This window comes from Prionailurus viverrinus, chromosome E2 (genome assembly GCF_022837055.1).
Source record: "Prionailurus viverrinus isolate Anna chromosome E2, UM_Priviv_1.0, whole genome shotgun sequence".
In the NCBI taxonomy this organism is placed as follows: Eukaryota; Metazoa; Chordata; class Mammalia; order Carnivora; family Felidae; genus Prionailurus; species Prionailurus viverrinus.
The window spans coordinates 37,647,050-37,667,811 of NC_062575.1; the positions used below are offsets into that span (position 1 = coordinate 37,647,050).

General features: G+C 46.9%; 2 protein-coding genes across 2 annotated transcripts in view; both read right to left on the reverse strand.

The window, feature by feature from the left end:
* GPT2 (glutamic--pyruvic transaminase 2) overlaps positions 1-8,805 on the reverse strand; it is a 35,734-nt gene extending 26,929 nt beyond the window's left edge. Inside the window, exons 1-3 of the mRNA XM_047836349.1 lie at positions 8,698-8,805; positions 8,217-8,480; positions 646-735 (exon numbers count right to left, since the gene is read on the reverse strand). Of these exons, the coding sequence (XP_047692305.1) occupies positions 646-735; positions 8,217-8,459 (333 nt within the window). The 5' untranslated portion in view covers positions 8,460-8,480; positions 8,698-8,805. The remainder of the gene's footprint in view (positions 1-645; positions 736-8,216; positions 8,481-8,697) is intronic.
* Positions 8,806-12,797: 3,992 nt separating this feature from the next.
* On the reverse strand, positions 12,798-20,579 carry LOC125152549 (60S ribosomal protein L30-like). Its single transcript, XM_047834634.1, has 3 exons — positions 20,461-20,579; positions 13,651-13,998; positions 12,798-12,900 (listed from the first exon to the last, which is right to left on the reverse strand). Exons 1-3 carry the CDS (start codon positions 20,577-20,579, stop codon positions 12,798-12,800), a joined length of 570 nt encoding a protein of 189 aa, XP_047690590.1.
* Between the last annotated feature and the right edge of the window lie 183 nt (positions 20,580-20,762).

Consider the following 20,762-nt stretch of genomic DNA (forward strand, 5'->3'; position numbering starts at 1 on the left):
CACACCCTATTTTTACCCCTCCAGCCCATCAATCCCACAATTTGAGCTCATGCAGCATCCTTGTGGTTGGTGCTCAAACTGAAACATTAAAACCTGTCTCCCGGAGACCTCAGGAGCAAGCTGGGTCACATCAGCAAGGCAGCCAGGAGAGCAGCAGCTGACAGTGATCACCAACCCCACACTCTCCTGCTGGGCTAGGGATGAGCGTTTTACACTCATCATTGCACTGAGGCCCCCAGCTGTGCTCCAAGGCAATGCTCTGGTGATCTCCACTTGCTCAAAGCCACACAGCTGGTAAATGGCAGAGTTAACACTTAAACTCGGGGTGTCTCACTTGGGAAGCTGTATCTGGACTCCCACATACCACCTCCCAGCCCATTGGGACTCTACCTCTCCAGGCTGCCTCTCTGATGCCCTCATCAACCAAGCTCCAAATTCAGTATCCAAGACCATGGACCGTGGAAAGGCATGCCTGGGAGTCTTGTACACTAGAGTAACCCCAAAATGAGTCTAGGAATTCTAGACAACTTTGGAAGGAGAAGAGGTTGAAGGAGAGACCCAGGGGACATCAGAGAAATGGGCTGGCTCTACCAGTCTCTAGTTCCTTGCTGTCCCAGCAGCTTCTGCTCCTGAGGGCCAGCTTACCTGTCGGAGGAAGGTTATTGGCTGCTGGCCCATGGCCTGGGCATCCCCAATGTTGGCACGGATGACCTCAGTGAATGGTTTCTTGATACCCTGAATAGAGAGAAGGCAACAGGTGGTTACTTGGAGACTCTCAGATCCTGGATTCCAGAGGCCAAGCAATGCCCCCACAGGATATTAATAAACACTCCTAATTTGAGCCTTAGCAGGTGTCCGGCATAGTGCCAAGCCCTTGACATGGCTAGCCCCATTTAACCTTAACCACCACCCCCGTGAAGAAGAACTAGTATTAATCTCATTTTACAAATGAGGAAAATGAGGCTTCAAAGGTTAAGAAACTTGCCTGAGGTCACTCCAAGATCACTCTTCTTAACCACTATGCTCACTGCGCAGCACCACCCCCCCCCGCCCTTCTGAGAAGGCTGAAAGAGCTCTCCAGGGCCGCCACAGCACCCTGAGGCAGCTGCAGGTCCAGGGCCAGCCAGCTGTGGCCTGGGAGGGATGCCTAAAAGAGGGCCTTGGGGCAAAAGTGGTAGAAGGCAGGGGTCAGCAGCAGAGGCTGCCAAACATCAGGGAGAGGCTCCCACTACTCGTCCCCAAGTGCAGCTCCACCTTGACAGCCTAAATAGCAGGGGCACTAAGGCCACCCTCCCCTCCAGAAGACCCCAATCAGCAGGGACCTCTCAGGTTGTTCCCCTGCAACCTGACTTTGCAGAATAAAAAATGTGGGTTGATTTTTACTTTAAAAAAAAAAAAAGCATCAGGGATGGAAAGACTGGCTGATGAGAAAACACATGGCCACTGCCTGAACAATGTGTTCAGCACAGGAAGGAGGTCCCAGAGAGGAGGAACTCAGAGACCTCACCAACGGCAACGTCACTGGGGGTGACTGAAGGGGTCAGTCCTGGCTGATGTAAAGGGGAAAATGCACTTTGGATGGAGCACCGTGGGGATCTAGAAATGTGGGGATTCCACAGAGCTCCTTGATAAGTCCAGAATTAGCCATTGGAAGAGTAAGAATCAGTAGCAGGTTCCAGGACCTCCCAGAGCGGCTGAAGGATTATCCGAGACAAACAGTACAAAAGCACTTGGCAGAGTATAAACATCATCATCTTACAAAGCCGGACCAAGGACGAGGCTGAGAGGGTCGTGGTGGAGGAAGAAGGAGGTGGGGCAAGGAGGTGGCAGGACCGAGGGGTGGCCTGGGTAGAAGGCCTGGCCACCTTCCCATCTCCAGCTGCCCTTTCCTCAAGGGCATGCTAAACACAAATTTTAAACATACAATTCTATGGCTTTGACGCTTCTCTCCATTTCACACAATGTGTGAATAAAAGCACCTTTAGAAAACTTCCCCTTTTTTAAAATCAGTAATGTATACTTTAAGTAAAAAACAGTGGCACACAAGTTTTCCTGACCCTCATCTGCCACCCCTAAGACCCTCCTCTATAGAAATTCTCTGGCTGCTCTGGAGCAAAGAGGCATGGGTGGCTGAGGAGGGTGTCCCATAAATGGCCCTAGACCTTCATAAACAGGGCTTAATAAGTCTCCAAAAGCTTCTGTGGGGGAAAGCTCCCTTTTAATTCCCTTGTGTTCCTTCTGCGGAGCTCTTTGGAGGTGGCCAATATGGAAAGAGGTCCCAGGGTGAATGGGAGAAGCAGCCAAAGGGTCCTGAGGGCCAAGGCATGGGGTGACACCACCCTCTGCTCCAGGGATAGGACAGGAGTGAGAGCACGCACCTTAGAGACAGGCAGTGAGACATGCGGCCTCAGGGCTTGCCCCACAGATGGGAGGCAAGAGGCTGGGGATGGGGGAGGGACCCAGGCCATTGTGTGCAAAGGGGCAGGCCTGACCCAGCCCTTGGCACTGGCCTGGGCTCCTGGCAGAGGTCCCTCTATCAGCCGGAGTGAATTGCATAGTTCTCAAGGCTCAGTAAGCTGAACACAGGTGATTTCCATGGTATGGGCATAGTCCATTCTTTGGTAGGGAGTAACTCGGTCACAGTCGAGGGCCAAGAACAAACATGCAGCTGCGGGCCCTCAGCCAACCCAATGCAGGGAGGGAATGATGCCTGGAACAGCGCTGGATGTCCCTTTCCCGTGCCCTCCCTCTGCACTGCTCAACCAATTCAGGGCCTGCTGACAAGGAGCCTGGGAACACTGAACATCTTTCTTGGGTCTGGGTACCCACAGACCCCAGACACTTTGCTGTGATGGATGTTTTGCGGGGTGGGGTGGAAAACTGGCTCCCGTGAATGGGCCTGCCCAAAAGGCCACCATATAGAGGAAACTTCTGGGCAGACTTCTGTATCTGGACACTCAAGATCTACATGGAATGGGAAATACCAAGGAGCAAGGGACAGACTCCTGCTCACAGTGACTCATCCAGGTCTGACAGGCACACCCAATGCTAACCTTGCTTCAGCCCTGCCCAGGAGCCTGCCAGGTCAGCGCTAGCAACCTAGTTTCCTCTCACAGTATCCTAGAGCCCATCTAGATAATCCACCTGCATATATTCAGCCCAGAGCTGCCTCCCTGTGCAGCAATGAGATGAAGGTCCCACCCAGGGGAGCTCCCTTCCCAACATTCAGCTTAGGTAAGGATCAGGGGAGTAGGCCCCTAGGTTCTTAGGGATGCATATTTCAGCTGGTGTTAGCAGGGAGAAAGAAAGATTATCATTGTCTTCCCTGCTTACAGGCCCAGCATCACCATGAGGGCTGAGGGGAGCCAGATGATTTTTTTTTTTAAGTTTATTTTGAGAGAGAGAGCAGGCAAAGAGAGAGAGAGAGAGAGAGAGAGAGAGAGAGAGAGAGAGAGAGAATCCCAAGGAGGCTACAGAGCCTGATGCACAGCACAGAGCCTGATGCGGGGCTCAAATTTACAAACTGTGAGAAACCTCAGCTGAAATCAAGAGTCGGACGCTTAACTGACTGAGCCACCCAGGCACCCTGGATGACAGATGATTCAAACAGGCACATGGCAGTTTCCTTGAGTGAGTGATGGCTCCTGTCATTTCATGTGACATGTGGGTGGAAAGGCTTGGTAGGACAGTTTTTCCCCAGATAATTTCCTTCTCATTCAACAAATATTGATGGATTGCCCATGCCCAGTGACAGGAATGAGCAAAACAGGAGATACTACCACCCTTCAGAGCCCAGGCTGGTAACGAATAACACGTGGGTGCAGGAAAGGGAGAGAAGGCACAGCAAGTACCAGGCCAGGAACACCATGTGAAAAGACCTTCAGGCGGTGGACAGGACTAGGGCAGGCAGGAAGTCCTACAGACAGCCCCAGAAGGAGGCCCCAGAGACAAACTCAAACCAGTCCACTGTCCCTGAAAACAGGTGCATTTCACAAGGGAGGAAACTGAGGCTCAGCACTGGGTCTGGTCCCAACCATTGTGGAAAGACAAACAAAGCTAGAAGAAACCCAGCTGAAGGTATAAATGCCCACAATTAAGAGACTAGATGGGAGCTCCAATGGCTGAGTTTCCTAACCACGAAAGCAGGGAAGGCTGGGTGTAGGCTTCCGAACTCTGGGGGTCTGTGGGAGGGTCAACCATAGAAACTGAGACTCACAGGGCAGAAGCAGGGATGAAAGATGAATGAGCTCCAAATAGGATAATTCATGACAGCAAGGCTAAGGCCCAGGAAAGACAGAGCAAACCCCACAGAATGCACATTCCCAGACCCAAAGAGGTTCAGCACGAAGGCAAGGACAGGGGTCCATTGGTGCCTCTCCTCAAGCAACTCTCATTAGTTTGAGAAAACGGCTCTTAAGAGTTCTAACTGGCTTCTAGCTGTTTTCAAAGCATTGTTATGGACATTGCAAACTAGGCTTTAGGAGAAATATTTTGCAAAGGAATAAACTGAGGCTAAGGTAGTCTGAAAGACCTGTCTGAGGCCCACAGCACATAAAAGCAAAGCCCAGGGTGTAGGTCTATGATGACTTGAGCAGGGTGGGTGGTAGAGGGTTCATCCTATTATAAGCCCACACTACACATTTATTTTATTTATCTTTATTTTTTGTTTTTTATTTTTGAGAGAGAGAGCATGCGTGCATGCCCATGCACAGTGGGGGAGAGGCAGAGAGAGAGAGAGAGAGAGAGAGAGAGAGAGACAGAATCCAAAGCAGGCTCCAGGGCTTGAGCTATCAGCACAGAGCTTGACACAGGGCTCAAACCAATGAACTGTGGGATCATGACCTGAGCTGAAATCAGATGCTTAACCTACTGAGCCATGCAGGTGCCCCATCTTTATTTTAGAGAGAGAGAGAGCATGCACGCAAGTGGGGGAGAGAGAGAATCCCAAGCAGGTTCCACGCTCAGCATGGAGCCCAATGCAGGGCTTGATCCCATGACTCTGGCTGGGATCATGGCTTGAGCTGAAATCAGGCATTGGACACTCAGACACCCCTACCTACACATTTATTTTAAAGTAGCATCTAAACTCTGAAGAAAATGACCAATTAGATTTCACCACCTGTGCTTGGAATAGCCAGGGTTTTCAATCTTAGTTCTTAGCTGACTATAACCATGTGTTATAGCACCCCCCATTTTTTACCAGGGTTTAGATGAGCACACACTGATGTTAACAGTCATAACCAGTTTTTCCCTCTATTTATGAATGTTTTGCCTCAACTGTATGTATTTTACAAATAGAAGTAAAGCCATTCCTCTGTCTCTACTTGTGCCAACTTCCTCCCCTCCTGCAGTAAAGGAAAAAAGAAGTAGGTTGAGGAAGAACTGACAGATCTTTTCAAAACTCCTGCTAATTGCAGCTTATTTTTAAGTGCCGCTCCCAGCTAACAGCATGATCTGAAAAGCTAACAGTGTCCCCCCTTTGGAGCTGCTGTCAGGGAGAAACAAGGCCTCCCTGAGAGCACACAGACTGGACTGGAGAATGGCGCCTTTCATACCCACTTAGCCAACCTCCCGCCTCCTTCAGGCTTTCCTGAGGATTCTCCCCTCTATCACAGAAGGAAGAAGGATGGGACTCACCCATGAAGCCACCCCAAAGTCAAACACCAGAACCATGTGTCCAGCCAAACAGTGGGTAGTGTTTGCAGAGCACATGGTGAAATAATTCCATAAGGTAGCATAATGGCCAGGACACCTTCAGATGGACAAGATGGTACAAAAGTCAGGGCGGGGGACTTTGGGCCCACAAGCCACCTCTTTCCTCTTATAGACCAGGGAAACCAAAGCCCAGAGAGCATAGGAGATTCACCCCAAGTCACCCTACTCCCTGCAAACCCTTGCTCATCCCATCTCTACCCAATCAAACCCTTTATAACATCAGTCCAGTTTTGGTCACTGCAATACAAAACAGAGGTAGAAAAAAAAATGAAGCTGTGCCAAGCCCAGCCCTCTCCCCACCCCACCCCCCCCCCCACCCTGCATGCCAAAAAAGACTGGGAAAATATGGCTCTCTCAGAAGGCGCCCTGTGTAAGCTAGTAAAGTGGACAGAGGTGGTCTCCCAAAATGAAAGGTTTAGGTGAGGCTATGCCAGCTTGGTCGAGCTACGTCTCTAGCACCTAGTCTGGGAAACAGAGACTCAGATGAAGTGAGAATAAAACATGAAGAGATGGGCTTGAATGAAAACACCAGACGATGCAAAGTGGACAGAAAACACCTCAACTCACTCAGGAGTAGGCCATGGGAGTGTAGGGTGTCTATACCAGAAATCACAGGTGTTTCTGGCTTAAATGACCAATAAATTTGTCCACCTCAATCATGGAACCATACCCTACTGGAAACCCTTGATAGTTCCCCCACTTCACACCACAAAACTTTGCACCATAAAGTCCTGAGCCCAGCACCCAAGACTCTAGTCCCCCTTTTCTGTTTCATTCATCTCTCATATGCCCCTGCCGTAGCGCTCTTCCAACAGCACCATCCCCTTCCACAAATGCCCAGAATTTCCCAACCTTCTGTCTTTGCTCACAGCCCTGCTCCCACATGGAATGCTCTTACATTTTCCTCTGCTAAAAGATCCCACCAATCTTTAAAAAATTGGGGGAGGAGAGGCTCGGGCCCAGAGAACCGTATGGCAGTCAACCTCCTGAAGGCAAAGACAGGGCCCCTTTCTGTCCTAATCATCCTCCTACTTCATGAAGCCCACAACCAAGCTGTTATTTAGCAAAAGATAGATAGGGATAATCCCTGGAACCCCTACCAGCTCTGGAATCCGAGAAATTAGCTGTAAAGTGATAAACCAGGAACAATCTAATCTCAGCTTTGTTTTAACAGGAAGACTGTTGTCTCCAGAACCGTCACCTCCAGTCAGCCAGATATCAACAAGAAGCAGAGCAGCAAAACTCATGTTTTCTGCCCCTGGCCCATAGAAACTGAGCCAGCCTCCTTTAAGCTAAACCCCAATCAAACCCAAGGAGTCAGAGGGAGACACTGGACTCTGATTTGTCCAGCTCATTAATTTCAGTCAGGAGAACTGGGCATTCCACCATAGCTTTTTCCCATGTATTCAAGGGACAGTAAGTAATCAACTTGCCCCCCAGTCATCCAGTTCTAGTGCCTCTGAGAGCAAGATCAAGGAACCCACCCCCACCCCCCCTCTGGGTTAGAACTATCTTAAGCAAGCAGCTATTTCATCAGATCTTACAAATCTTAGCAGTGTTTACTTTTTTTTTTTTTTTTTCACATTGCCCCTCTTGACATGGCCTCCTAAATTCCACTCAGATTAGGACTGGTGTCCTACAGGGGCATCTCTCACAAACACCGAGTCACCCGGTTGGAAGGAGGGAGAAATCACCCCTGGGGATGTGGTCACTTTACAGCAACTATGAACTAAAGCCATGATCCTAGCCAGCCAGCCACTGAGATGAAAAAAGTCCCAGAGCCATCCTACCAAGGCCCCAAAGGCCCAAGATTTTGACTACTCACTAGGGACGAATGTGTCCTCAGAAAACAAAATGTGGTGGCTAATCAAGGTTCCAGTGAGGGGCCTAAAGGAAGGAATTGTTCAGGATCCTCTTCCACACCTCCACTCTTGTCATGAAATCATTACTGGCAGAATGACCCAAAAGGTCTCAGATGGAAAGGAAAAGGCTTTGGGAACAAACCCAAGTCTTAGAGCCTTCCTCCTTCTCCTCCAACCTAACTTGATATCCTTCCCACCACTCTCATCCAGCACCTCCTTACACCGCCCCTTCCTTTTACTTTCTTCAAAGCACTATTCACTATCTGAAATTCTCGTCTATTTCTCTACTGCTTGTTGTTGCCCTCCCCCCATGGATCTTGGTTTCACTCGGGTAGGACAGTCACATAACGTGCAGTGCCTGGCACTACAGTCGCTCAATTACAACTGATGAATTCAATTCAACAAGTGAACGGTATCTAAGGGCCTTACTTTGTGCCAGGTGCCCGGCACTACTGGATGAAGGGATGGGAGATGGACATTCTTCTTTTAGCCAATTAAGGAGCTGGCCACTGGGGTGGGAGTAAGTCAAGCGGGTGGACCCCAGGCGCAGGCAGCTACTGCTCTCCCCCTACCCCACTTCAGCTCCCCTTGGGCCCTACTAGGGCCCTCCCACCCCGCTAGCCCGGCGCCCGCACTCACCCGCTGCAGCTCGAGCTCTATCTCACCGGCCTTGAGCACGATGGGTCCCCGCACCGCGTACTCCACAGCCTTCACCTGCGGGTTCATGGACTCGAGCGTAAGGATGCGCTCGCGTCGGCTCCGCTCCGGCCGCACCTTGAGCACCGCGGAGGCCTCGGCGGCCGCGCTGCTCTGACTACGGCCCCACGGGCCTGGAGTCCGAGGGCAACAGCCCAGACGGACCAGTGCCGCTGCCCGCTGCATCGCGCGCCCGCCCAGGAAAACCTTGGCACAAAAAGAAAAAGAACGAACACGTCGTGCACAATCCAAGGCAAGCACCAGTGCCCCCGCCCCCAAACCCAGCCAAGGGCCTTTTCAGCGAGCAGTGCCAGCCTGGCTCCGGGGCTGGGTGCCCATCCCCCGGCGACTCGGACCCTCCACCGCGCCACTGCAGAGCCTAGCAGTTTTGCAAAAGCTGCACCTAACGCATGCATCAACGTGCCTGTCGCCACCGCCTGGCCACCCCTCGCCGCGCCCCGCTAGCGCGCGCGCTTAAAACTGGTCCCGGGCTCCGGCACCAGCAGCCGCATCTCAGCGCCCCAAGCCCGCACAGCCCGGCCCCCAGCTATCGCACACCCACAGCCGGCGGATCCGCCCCGGGCCTGCCCACTGACTCCTGGGCCTTGTAGTTCCCCAGTCTGCTTCTGGAGCTGGTGTGGGGGACTGGATCAACTACAAGTCCCAAAGTGCCCCGCGCCGGCCCGATTCGGGGCTGGACAAGAGGCGGGAACGGTCTTCGGAAGCTGCCCGAGTGGGAGGGGGCAGCCTCTTTGTCCTCGCTGAGGGTGCTGAGAGTTGGGCTGCGGCCAGAGTTGGGCTGGGGCCAGCCAGGGGCTGTTCTTTCAGCCTTCTGCGAATTTAGAGCTATTTGCAGCGTCTCCTTGGAGGGCATCCCGCCTTCCCACAGCCCCTCCCCCCACTACCCAGTACCTGCGAGGAGGCAGGCTGAGAGATGGTGCAGTCCTCGTCCGGAGTTTCATCATCCAGGGCCCTACAGTGGCTGGTAGGTTAGGAGTTTGGGACTTCACTGCCACTCTTACCCCCTCTGAATGTGGGTTTCCTTGTTAGAAAAGCGGAGGTCTGAACCTAGATTTTAAGAGTTATTGTGAGAATTAAAGGATCAGCACCTGGCAGGTACCAGGTGGTCAGGCTTTTCCTGACTACTCCATCTGGAGTCTTTCCCCACCGTCATTGCCTCTTTATTTCCTTGCAAGCATCTGAAATTATCGTATTTATATACTTCTTACTGACTTGTTAAGCTCCATTCACCATGTAAGCTCAAGAAGGGCAGTTTTCTTTGTTCATCCTATTCATATGGCACCTGTAAAGTTTCCTGGCACATAGTAGGCACTAGTAAATATTTGAAGAATGACTGCTCAGCATAGGATAGCTATTATTTTTGGTAAAGATATTAACAGGCAGAGGCACCCTGGCTCCCTGAGGGTGGGCAAGAATAGGACTGGAAGACACCAGGTCTGAGACCCCAAAATCCAGGGAGTATGTGAGAAAAGTCACTGTCCCTCTCTGGGCCTCAGGTTCTCTATCTGCAAAGTAAATTGGATTAAGTAACCTGTAAGGTCCCTTCCCATTTTGGAAACACTGCCTAGGTGTTTTTCAGGTAGAAAAACAGCCCAAAGCTCCCTCACCCCAATAAACACACACACTCACAGTAGATGTGTGAAAGTAGGAGGGGGGGGAGAGAGGAACTTAAAAAACACGGCAGTGTAGGGGCACCTGGGTGGCTCAGTCAGTTAAGCAACCAGCTCTTGGTTTCTGTTCAGGTCATGATCTCACTATTGTGAGTGTGGGTGTCCTCACTCAGCATGGAGCCTGCCTGGGATTCTCTCCCTCCCTCCCTCTCTCTGTGCCCCTCTTCCCCTTGTGCTTTCTCTCTCTCTTTCTCTCAAAATAAATTAGCAAACTTTAAAAACAAAAAACCCTCCATAGCAGTGTAGGGGAGAAGGTACTGGAAAATCCAGGTTTAAATGTAGCTACATATAGTCCCTTACCTCTTGATTGACTTTGAGCATGTTACCTAGCCTTTGTAAGCTTAGTTTTACGTCATGGGGCTGTGAAGAAAGTTCAGTGAGGTAACTGAAAAAGCCAAAAGTTTGGAACCTAGTGCTGTGGGTCAGTCTTATTCATCCTTGTCAAGAGAATGCCATATACCTGGATTAAATAAATTGATTACCAATAAAAGGGTAAATGGGATGGAGAGAGCAGCAGAAACCAAAAATCTCTCTGAATATTCCTATTAGCAAACTGGCTTGCCCACCAAAGACCCTGGAAGTTTATTTGGGCGTCTCATCAATGGTTCCACCTCCAGCACCTATGTCTATACTGTCTTCTTCCTGGCTTCGGTCTCAGTGGCCAGGTATTCAGTTTCCAGGTAAAAGATTTCCCCCCAGGGAGTTTGGCTTTCCTAAGGACTACACTGCCTTCAACGTCATGTTCTCACCTGCTCTGCCCAGTTGTGGAGAAACACACCCACACACCCCTCCACCTCTAAACACACTTAATCTTGACCTGCATCTGATGTCAACACAGTCCCTCACTGTTCACCCAAGGGTTGGTGCACTTCCTGTTGTCTCCACCCCTGATCAGAGGGGCAGAGGAGGTAGAAGGAAGGGCAGGCATAGAGGGGAACACAAATCTATTTGCACAACTGGGAAAAACAATGCCTAGCACACAGTCCATCTACGTGGGCTCCCACGTCATCATGGTAGAAAACAAGTTAGTGTCCCAATTATGTCCTTTGCCAACCTGTCACGATTACATGAAAAGAAAGCTCCCTTTCTTTCCTGTGAACCATGCTTTACAATCTGCAAAGCACTTTCCTATCTATCACTGCATTTGAACCTGATTGACATCAATGAAGTGAAAAAGGCAGGCATTATCCCCATCTTACAGGTGAAGCTCAAAGAGATTAAGTGACTTATTCAGATGGCACAGCTAAGTGTAGAGCAGGGACTGTGATTTCTAACCCAGTGATGTAGCCCATACCTGCAGGGACCAGGCTCGTATAGCTCTCTGGGTTTGGAAATTTGCACTGACATTGCAATGCACTGGGCCCTTAAAAGGCTTATGGGTGGTAGTTGTGGTGATGTTGATGGTGGTAATAGTGTGAACTTTGCCTTTACTTTGCCCTTTAGACCAGATTGGTGTGGGGCAGGAGCAGGCTCCTAAATATTAAAGATAAAACCTGAAATAGTCATGAATGTCCTCCCTGTGAGCTGGATGAGAACTCCAAATACACAGCAAGCTCTTGACGATCCACATAATTGGGAAAGTCATTTGTTTGCAAGACATGGTACGAGTCTTCATTTCTTAACAAGTTTTTACTTCATTCCTTACCATGTACCAGGTACTGGCCTGAGCTCTGGGACTATAGTGAGTCACACAGATGGTCCTTGCCTGCACAAACATATAGTGTCTTAGGAAAGACAGAATCCGGTAGATAATCACACACACACAAGCATGTGATTACAAACTGTGATAACTACTGGGGAGAAAAAGGACAGAGTTTTATGAGCACTTATAGCCCGGAGGTCTGAGTGAACGTTTCCCAGAGGATGAAGCCTATGAACTACCCAGAAGCCTGTCAGGATGATAAGGGATAGCAGTACTGACCCATGTGGTAGACATGGGGATGTGCCCTCACCCATCAAGGAAAAACTTGCCTAAAAAATAGGAGGGGAGAACTTGCCTTCAACCAAGGGGTGTGGTTAGCAGACAGCCTCTACCTGTCAGTGCCATCAGTGTCAGCCTCACTTGCACAGAACTGCCTTGCCTGAGGTTGCCATCACACCCTAACTGGAGAAGCCTAAACTTAGTGACAGAGCAAGACTCAGCAAGTGCTGGAGCAACATTTGCTCCAAGCCTTCCCCAGGAGGTTGGCTGAGGCTTTGGCAAGCCTGCTTCATGGCTTTTCTTTCTCTGCCCAATCCTGCTTCCTCCCACTTCCACTTATAGAAGTAGATCCCTAATATCCATCTTGCACTTCACACTCCATCTCTGTCAGTGATGAGTCAGACAACATCCCAGGCCAGGGACTGGTGAGGAGCTCCAAGGAGGCTAGGGTGACTGTAGAGCAGACAGTGAGGAAGAGGGGCAGAGCTAGAAGACAAGGGTCAGAGGTGAGTGGTGTTGGACAGGTGGCCTAGGTCCTAAATGTAAGAATTTCAGTTTTCATCCTAAGAACAATTAGAAGCCTCTGGAAAGCTTAAAGTAGGGGAGTGACACAATCCTATTTATGTTTAAATTCTGCTGCATGAAGATGGATTGTAGAGGGTGCAAGAGGATGGATTGTGGTACCAGCAAGGTCCACTGTTGGCCTGGACTGAAGAATGGATGATGAGAAATAGGCTCTTCTGCATCTCCAATCTGGTCTAAAGGGCAAAGTAAAGGCATATTACCTTTTACATAGAAGTTCTCTGTCGAATCAATGAATGGAGTAGACTCTACAAGGTCCGAGCTCTCTACAAGGTCCATGCTCTCAAGGTCCTTGCAGCCCAGCAGGAGATGGGCAGTGCATAGTAAGTGTTAAGAGTATCCCCCAAGAGTGCAGAGCAGCCAGTCCTTGTAGTCAGTGAGGGCCAGAACAGAAAGTGAGAGGATCTTCCAAGAGCAGATGCGCATTATGGTGCTGGAGTGAGAGATGGATGACATTCCAGAATGTCAAATCATGCTCAAGTTGGGTGCTCGGGTGACTTAAGGGTAACTCTTGGTCTCTTGCTCCCAAGGACACTTGGGGAGCTCAGTAGAAGTTAGTGCCCTTAATAATCAAATGCCTTGATCCAGGGCAGTGATTCTAAAGTGTTATTGAGGAGCCCCTGATTGTTTCCTTAAAATGCAGATTCAGAGTTGTACTTGGATTTGTTGGTTCTGAAACTCCAGGGGTGGGTTTACCCAGGGTTTTCCTATAATCAGTATTTTGATGTGCACTAAAGTTTGAGAACCACATCAAGGTTTGAGAACCTTGATGTGCAAGGCAAGGCTTGGCAGTATCATAGTGGAAAAAGCATAGATCAGAGAGTTCTGAATTCTGGTGCCAAATTTGTCTCTAACCTGTTGTATGTATGACCTTGAGCCAGCACTGTGCTCTTCTTGGGCCTTAGCCTCCTCATCTGCAGAACAACCTGCATTTCTATCTGATTTCTAAGTTACTGGCTCTAGCTTGAAGATATTTCAGCCTCCTCTTCAAGCCCAACTGACTCCCTCAGTCACAGCTGCAGCCTCTGCTCACTGAGCCTCAGTTTCCTTACCTGTCAGTAAGGTGATGACAGTGTTTAATCCTTCCTGAGAGGATTAAACAGTGTTAAAAAAAAATTTTTTAACAGTGTTTTTAAAACAAGCTCTGGTCAGTTTTATTAAAGAAAAGTTTTGCATGATTTGCTTTTCACCAATCGGTTCTGGCATGCTTCTAATGACATCAGAATCACCTGGATCAATGCTAGTCAGAGTGCTTACTCTGTAATATTTCTTCCATGCTGTGCTCAAATTAATATTATTGCCACTGTAGTGATGGGCGCCAGTTTTAGCCAACATGCCACAGTATTCTATCTCAGATTTCCTCAAGGCTGGGCAGTTGTTGGTGAGGACAACCAGTTTCACTTTGCCATATCTGACTATTTTCAGAGTCTGCTTGTACCCCAGCATGTACTTTACACTTGTCATAACGAGTTGGAAACTAGAATTGACCAACTCCAGCGACTTTTTCTTCTTTGCTGCCACTATCTTCCTGCTTTAGGTGTGAATCAGCCCCAACCAAGATGCCTGGGAATGACAAGACTAAAATGATATTTTTCTTTTTTTCTTTCTTTCTTCCTTCCTTCTTTCCTTCCTTCCTTCCTTCCTCCCTCTTTCTTTCTTTCTTTCTTTCTTTCTTTCTTTCTTTCTTTCTTTCTTTCTAAGTAGGCTCTATGCCCAACATGGAGCTTGAATTCATGATCCCTGGATTAAGAGTTGCATGCTCTATAGACTGAGCCAGCCAGGTGCCCCTAAAATGATATTTTTCAACTTCTTTTTTAATGGCTATTAGGATAGATTTGAAAATCTGAAAGAATAAACAGTCCATTGTTAATGATGGTTATCTTTGAGTGGTGGGCTTATTGATGACTAATTTTTCCTTTTGCTTAACATACTGTCAATGTTTTAAAAAATAATGATAAGGGGCACCTGGGTGGCTTAGTTGGTTAAGCGGCCAACTCTTGATTTTGGTTCAGGCTATGTTCTCACAGTTTATGGATTGGAGCCCTGTGTGGGCCTCTGTGCTGACAGCGTGGATCCTGCTTGGGATTCTCTTTCCCCCTCTCTCTGCACTCCCCTACTCGTGCTCTCTCTCTCTTTCTCTCTCTCAAAATAAATTTTAAAAACTTAAAAAGGTCATGACCTCACTGTTTGTAGGTTCAAGCCCTGTGTCCAGCTCCATGCTGACAGTGAGGAGCCAGCTTTGGATCCTCTGTCTCCCTCTCTCTGCCCCTCCCCTGCTCTCTATGTCTCTCCAAATAATAATAATAATAATAATAATAATAATAATAAATAAAATTTTAAAATGCTCAAAATAGTAAATTTTATGTATATTTTACCATAATAAAAAGTAATCACAAGGATTTCCTGTATGTTGCAAGAAAATTTTTTTTTTTACTTATTTAGAGAGAGAGACAGCAAGAATGAAAGGGGATGGGGCAGAGACAGAGGTGAGAGAGAAGATGCGGGGCTCAAAGTCACCAACTGTGAGATCATGACTTGAGTGGAAATCGGAAGCTATTGACTGAGGCACCCAGGTGCCCCACAGGAAAGTTTAAAAAGGGAAACAAAAAAAAAAAAAAAAAAAAGGGAAACAATGTAACTCTTAGACTGTTGTGGTGTTATTTCAGAGATGGCTACTGTGAGTGGATCTGGGAGCATTTGCTCAGGCTTTTCCATCTCTCTCTATCTCTGCCACAAACCAGTCAGCTTCTATCCTTGCTCCTCATGGTTCCCTTTCTAAATAAAGGTCATTTTTTTAAAAAGTCAGTCTTGAGATTTGAGGAGAAAATTAGCAGGGAATTTCATTGAGATCCATCTGCTCTGAGTCAATTTGAGGCAAATTATTGCCTCCCTAACAAGCAAATATTAGTTGAGTTGAGCTAATAGCCAGGACACACGTATCAGTAAAGCTTTCGAAATGACCTGCAAAGTGGGTTAAAGATAAACTTGTAAAGATACAAAGCCAAGCTAGACAAGGCAACTGGCATGTTCAACGTAAGTGTAATTTACAGAGATTGAGACAGAATAAAGACATTTCACAAAAGCAGTATTTACAGTTCAGTATTGCATTGACAACATGTCAAAGTAGAGGTAGAATGTTGTGGTCTTAGCAGCCAAATCAAAAAAATCCAGAAAGTACTGAACATGAGGAGAGGAAAGGGTAGAAAAGCAAAGGAGAAAGAGCAATTGTATAAGCTTCAGGAGCAAATACAGCCTCTTTCATTCAGTGTATTTGTTGTTCCACATTCCTTGATTTCTTGCTTCCTGGTCCTGCGGGGGTATGAGGACTCTGACTTTACTTTTTCCATGAAGGACATTGGGGAGACTTCAGAAACAGTCCAAGAGACCAATATAAAGAAAACCCTTAGCAGCAAACTCAGTGATTTTAGCTATTCAGTGCCTTAAAGCACAGACAAAATATTAAGCAATGGCTTGAATCAGTATCTCCAGCTGGTTTATTCTCCAACTTTTCCCAGATATTTTCTTCATGAAGCCACATAATCTTTCACCTAGAGAGGCTTGCAAAATAGTTTCAGGACCTAGGAACTTAGGAGAAAAAAAATATTTATGCAAGGTCTTATGCTTTGAAAAAAAAATTTTTAATGTTTATTTTTTTATTAAAAAAATTTTTTTTGCATTTATTTATTTTTGAGAGACAAAGCACAAGTGGGGGAGGGCAGAGAGAGAAAGAGACACAGAATCCGAAGCAGGCTTCAGGCTCTGAGCTGTCAGCAAGAGCCCAATGTGGGGCTCAAACTCACAAACCATGAGATCATGACCTGAGCCAAAGTCAGAAGCTTAAACGACTTAGCCACCCAGGTGCCCTGCAAGGCCTTGTTTTGTAGTTCTCATTTATTCTTTTAGATTAAAAAAAAAAAAAAAGTTTACTTTCAACTTCACGTTTTTTGTTGTTGTTGTTGTTTTGTTTTCTTTTTGGAGGGTTTTGTTGTTGTTGGTTTTCTTTTTTTTTTTTTTTTTTTTGAGAGAGAGTGCATGCAGGGCAGAGGGGCAGAGGGAGAGAGAATCCCAAGCAGGCTTCGTGCTGTGAGCACAAGCTTGTTGGGGGCTTGAACTCGGTAACTGTGAGATCATGACCTGAGCTAAAACCAAGAGTCGGAGGCTTAACCAACTGAGCCACCCAGGCACCCCTCTTTTAGCTTTTAAATTCTTGCTCTTGTTCATTCTTCAGACTCTTCTGTGTTTTAAGAAATTTTAAGAAAGGAAATCTGTTTCTTATGTTATGCCTGGGGACACAGGCACAGATATTTACCTAGAACATTATCTGTGATTTGGGTTTGGCACAAAGCTTTCTTTATTAATAATATTTTTTAATTATAGCTAATATTTATTAAGCATTTTAAATGTGTCAGGTTCTGTATTAAGCACTCTACTGCATTGTCTCATACAAGCTTCAGAACAACCCAATGACATACTTACTACTATGATCCCCATTACATAGACAGGAATACTGATGTTCAGAAAGATTGGGCTACTTGTGACAATCACATAGCTAATAAGTGGCAGAGCTGAAATTTGAACCTAAGACCTCAAAGGCTCAGTCCCACAAGACTGCTCCCACTTTGACACTAGTCACAAGTAGAGTCTCCAAGCTACCTGCACTCTGCCTAAACAACTACAAACTCAAGCGTTCCCGAGACACTCCACTCAGGCTCAATAATTCTCTAGAATGACTCACAGAACTCAGGAAAGCACTATACTTATGATTACAATTGTATGATAAAGAATACAACTCAGGAGCAGCTAAATGGAAGAGATGAACAGGGCAGAGTATGGGCGGGTGGGGGGAAGTGCGACGGCACAGAGCTTCCATGCCCTCTTTGGGCGAGCCAGCTATGATAGGAAAAGATAGGATTTAGTAGGCAGAGAGGGAAAGATTATGACCTGAGGCCCCTGGGTGGGGAAAAACACATGTTTTGGAACAATGCTGGGAGCATCTGACCACAGCAAAGCTCGTTGGGCATAAAGTTCCTCTTAAGAATGTGACAGATATCATCTACTCCCCCTCAGGTTTCCCTCAATAATTTGACAAAAGACCTGACTAAAAATAAGTAGTAGATCATAAAACATCTATAAGTAAACCTACAAGGAATGATGTGGCCATAGGCCACCCCTCATACAATGGAAATGAGCCAATCAGGAATGGACAACCCAGCACCTAGAGCTATCAAGCCAATAAGGGAAGAACCCGAGAAAGAACAAGGGGGAAGGGATGGGGAGCGACCAGAACCTTATAAAACATGGACCCTTGCCTGTAGTCAAAGGCATTCACTTTCAAATACCCGCTCTCTGCAAAAAGAGCTTTCCTACTATTCCTTTCTGACCTTATACTCTAATAAGCTTTTTCCTGCTTCTCATCCTGTGTCCGCCTCTTCATTCTTCAAAGTGGTGAGACAACAAAACCTGGGTATTGAGGTAAAAAATCCTACAGCATTTCTTTGGGGGCTTGTCTGGGATATCAATTTCTTCCAACCATAAGTTAAGAGTAGCCAGCACCCCCCCTTTTCTTTCTATCATAAATAAAACTCTCAAACTAAATAATGGGCACCTGATCTCCCAATATAATTGGGAATGTCAGTGTGGTGGAGCCCCAATTTCCTTTTGAGAAAAACTTCTGGATGCATGGGCTCAGGGGAGGCCAAACAGCAACTGATGGGTCCTGACCAAGGCGACTTTTTGATGGATGCTTGAAGGCCTTTGGCAGAACCTGATCCCTGATCATCCATTTGGGTAACCAGTGGAATTCTCTTTCTGTCTTGGCCAGCCTCTCCCTTTGGGAAATGGGTGTAAGAGCCCAGGACTGATCCCTTGGATATTCTCCAGGAGTTATCTGGATGACTTCCAAGGGGTCTTACTCACAAGTTTCCTAACTACAGTGGAAGGCAGTCCTGTGCTTGCTTTCATTTTTGACACTCTGGCATGGCTCACCTCCCAGGTCCCCATTTTTTGGATCTTTGATTTTCAAATGTCTCTTCCAGAGCAGAGAGCAGCACTGACTTCCATGCCACCTGGGCTCACCACCCTCCTCCTGCTCCTGATGTCCATGGAGTGGATGGGAGAGAAGACATTTGGTAGGCTCCCTCAAGATGCAGATGATAATTAGAGCCAACTGTCTCTGGTTAGTCTACCTCAGGATGGGGACTTTAAGTAAGGAATATTCCCAAGCAGCTGCCAAAACTCCTTTTGTTTCTAGGAACTTCCCCATCTTTTCTGGCCTGACATGGACTGCCCATTTCCACTTGGTGGGAGAAAAAAAATATCTGCATCTACTCATCTGTCTGAGCTGACAGGCTGCAGGACCAGGAGACCTCTCTCTCAGCCCTCTGGGCTTTTATCTGTGTCCAGGCTTCTTTATGAACCTCACCTCTTCATCTTCCCCTCTCTATTCCTGTTTCTGCCCCACCTTGGGTGCGGCCTACAAACTGGTTCTTATACAATCCTTGGTGCCTCAGGGACCACTGGCTCTAACTCCTCCTTTGCTGTCCAGGGGCAAAAAACACCCCCTTACTTGTACCGCTTACTTCAGATTTCCCCACTGGTGCCCCAGATAAAAATTGACAATGGTGAACAAATTGATTGACTTTTAAATGGACACAGGTGGAACATATTCAGTATTTAAACAGGTTTTAGTTTATTGGTTTAATTAAGATAGACATGTCTTTAGAGTTAACTCTAATCAGCACTAAATCCAAAAAACTTTTTCTACCTAGGTTTACTGAAGGTCAAATAAGCTCATGTTATGTCTGTCGCAGTTTGCAAGCAAAAAGATGACTTAAAATGATAGTTAATTTGGTCTGTCTCAAAGTTTTCATGGGTAATCATTAAGATAGCTTTCAGGTCTTTGATAACCTGAAACTATAAAGTTTTTGTTGGATGATAAACTGGATTAAATTCATTGGACATTTAGGCCTCTTCCAAATTGGATGGAATGCTGAAACATTATTTACTAAACATAGGTTTGTGCTTTTGACTTATTGCAGAAAAACTAAGGATATTTGGGTCTGTTGGAAAACATGCTTTGTGCTTTATTGATTCATAAGTTTGCCGTTTAAGGAATTCTGATGTAACATTTCACTGGTTACTACTGAGTTTTCACTGGAGACTAAGGTTTCTAAGAGTTAAAATTCTATAGATGTGGTTAAGACTGATGGATATAAGGAAGGCAACTCTGTATATAGAAAAGTAGATGTGTAAGAACAACATAAGGAATGGAAATACATTTTTGTTGAAGTAAAAGGAAGAAATTTTGTCCTAAAGTGAAACTGGTTCTTTGGAGAGAGATGGCTTGGGACAAAATTTGGATGCAAAGAAAAGTTGTAGAAGGTTCATGAAGGGAAATCTTTGGAAAGGAATTTTATGTGTGGTCAGGATGGACTAAGGTTAAAATGATATACACTGATATAAGATTATAATTGCCCCTCCTTTGATCCAAAAACTGGGGAAATGACAGCGATACCCTCACTGCTGGCCTCCAAATGCTCCACATTTGTGTTGTTTCTGCAAAGCAGAGGAATGGACGTACCCCATGCCTGAAGGATGGATGACTATGACATGAAGGGCTTTTACCGGGACACATGGGAGCCATTTTGTTACAGTTAGCTCAGTGTATGCTGACTTGTACCAATCTAGTGACTTTAAAATGGACACCCACATAGCTGGAACATATTTATGTGGGTATTACTGAAAGAGGCAGGGGACTAGACCTTGACTTTGGCCCTTACAGCACCCCCCTTCAACAGCTGATAATCGATATGTAAATTGCTGTTGGGCCAAAATAAAATTAGTGCATCCTTCTACAACCAAGGGAGTCTTGCTTATAGTAGATACCCCCAAAGTCCTGCAGGTGGGAAATGGAGGGGTAGGAAAAAGTGAGGAAGACAGGCCAGCTCTTACAGGTAGGGTCAAGCCCGGGTAAAAGTACCTCCCAGCACCTCACGAGACTGACAGGGCTTTTGGCTGCCATTCACATAGCCAGCCAAAATGTAGGGCCAGGAGATGAAGCTTCTCCTGGCCAACAATTGGGGTCAGGAGATGAATTTTCTCCTGACCAGTCATAGGAAATTGAGATAAGGGATGCCTTTTCCCCTTTTTTCTATAGCTGAGCAATTCCCCAACCAATGCCAAACTCCTTTGGGATGCATTCTGAAAAAGCAACTCACTTTCTTTTGCATGGAGGCTTGGCCTGAGTACAAATTGGAGGAGGAAACCTAGCCGCCAGGGGGAAATACCAATTATAGT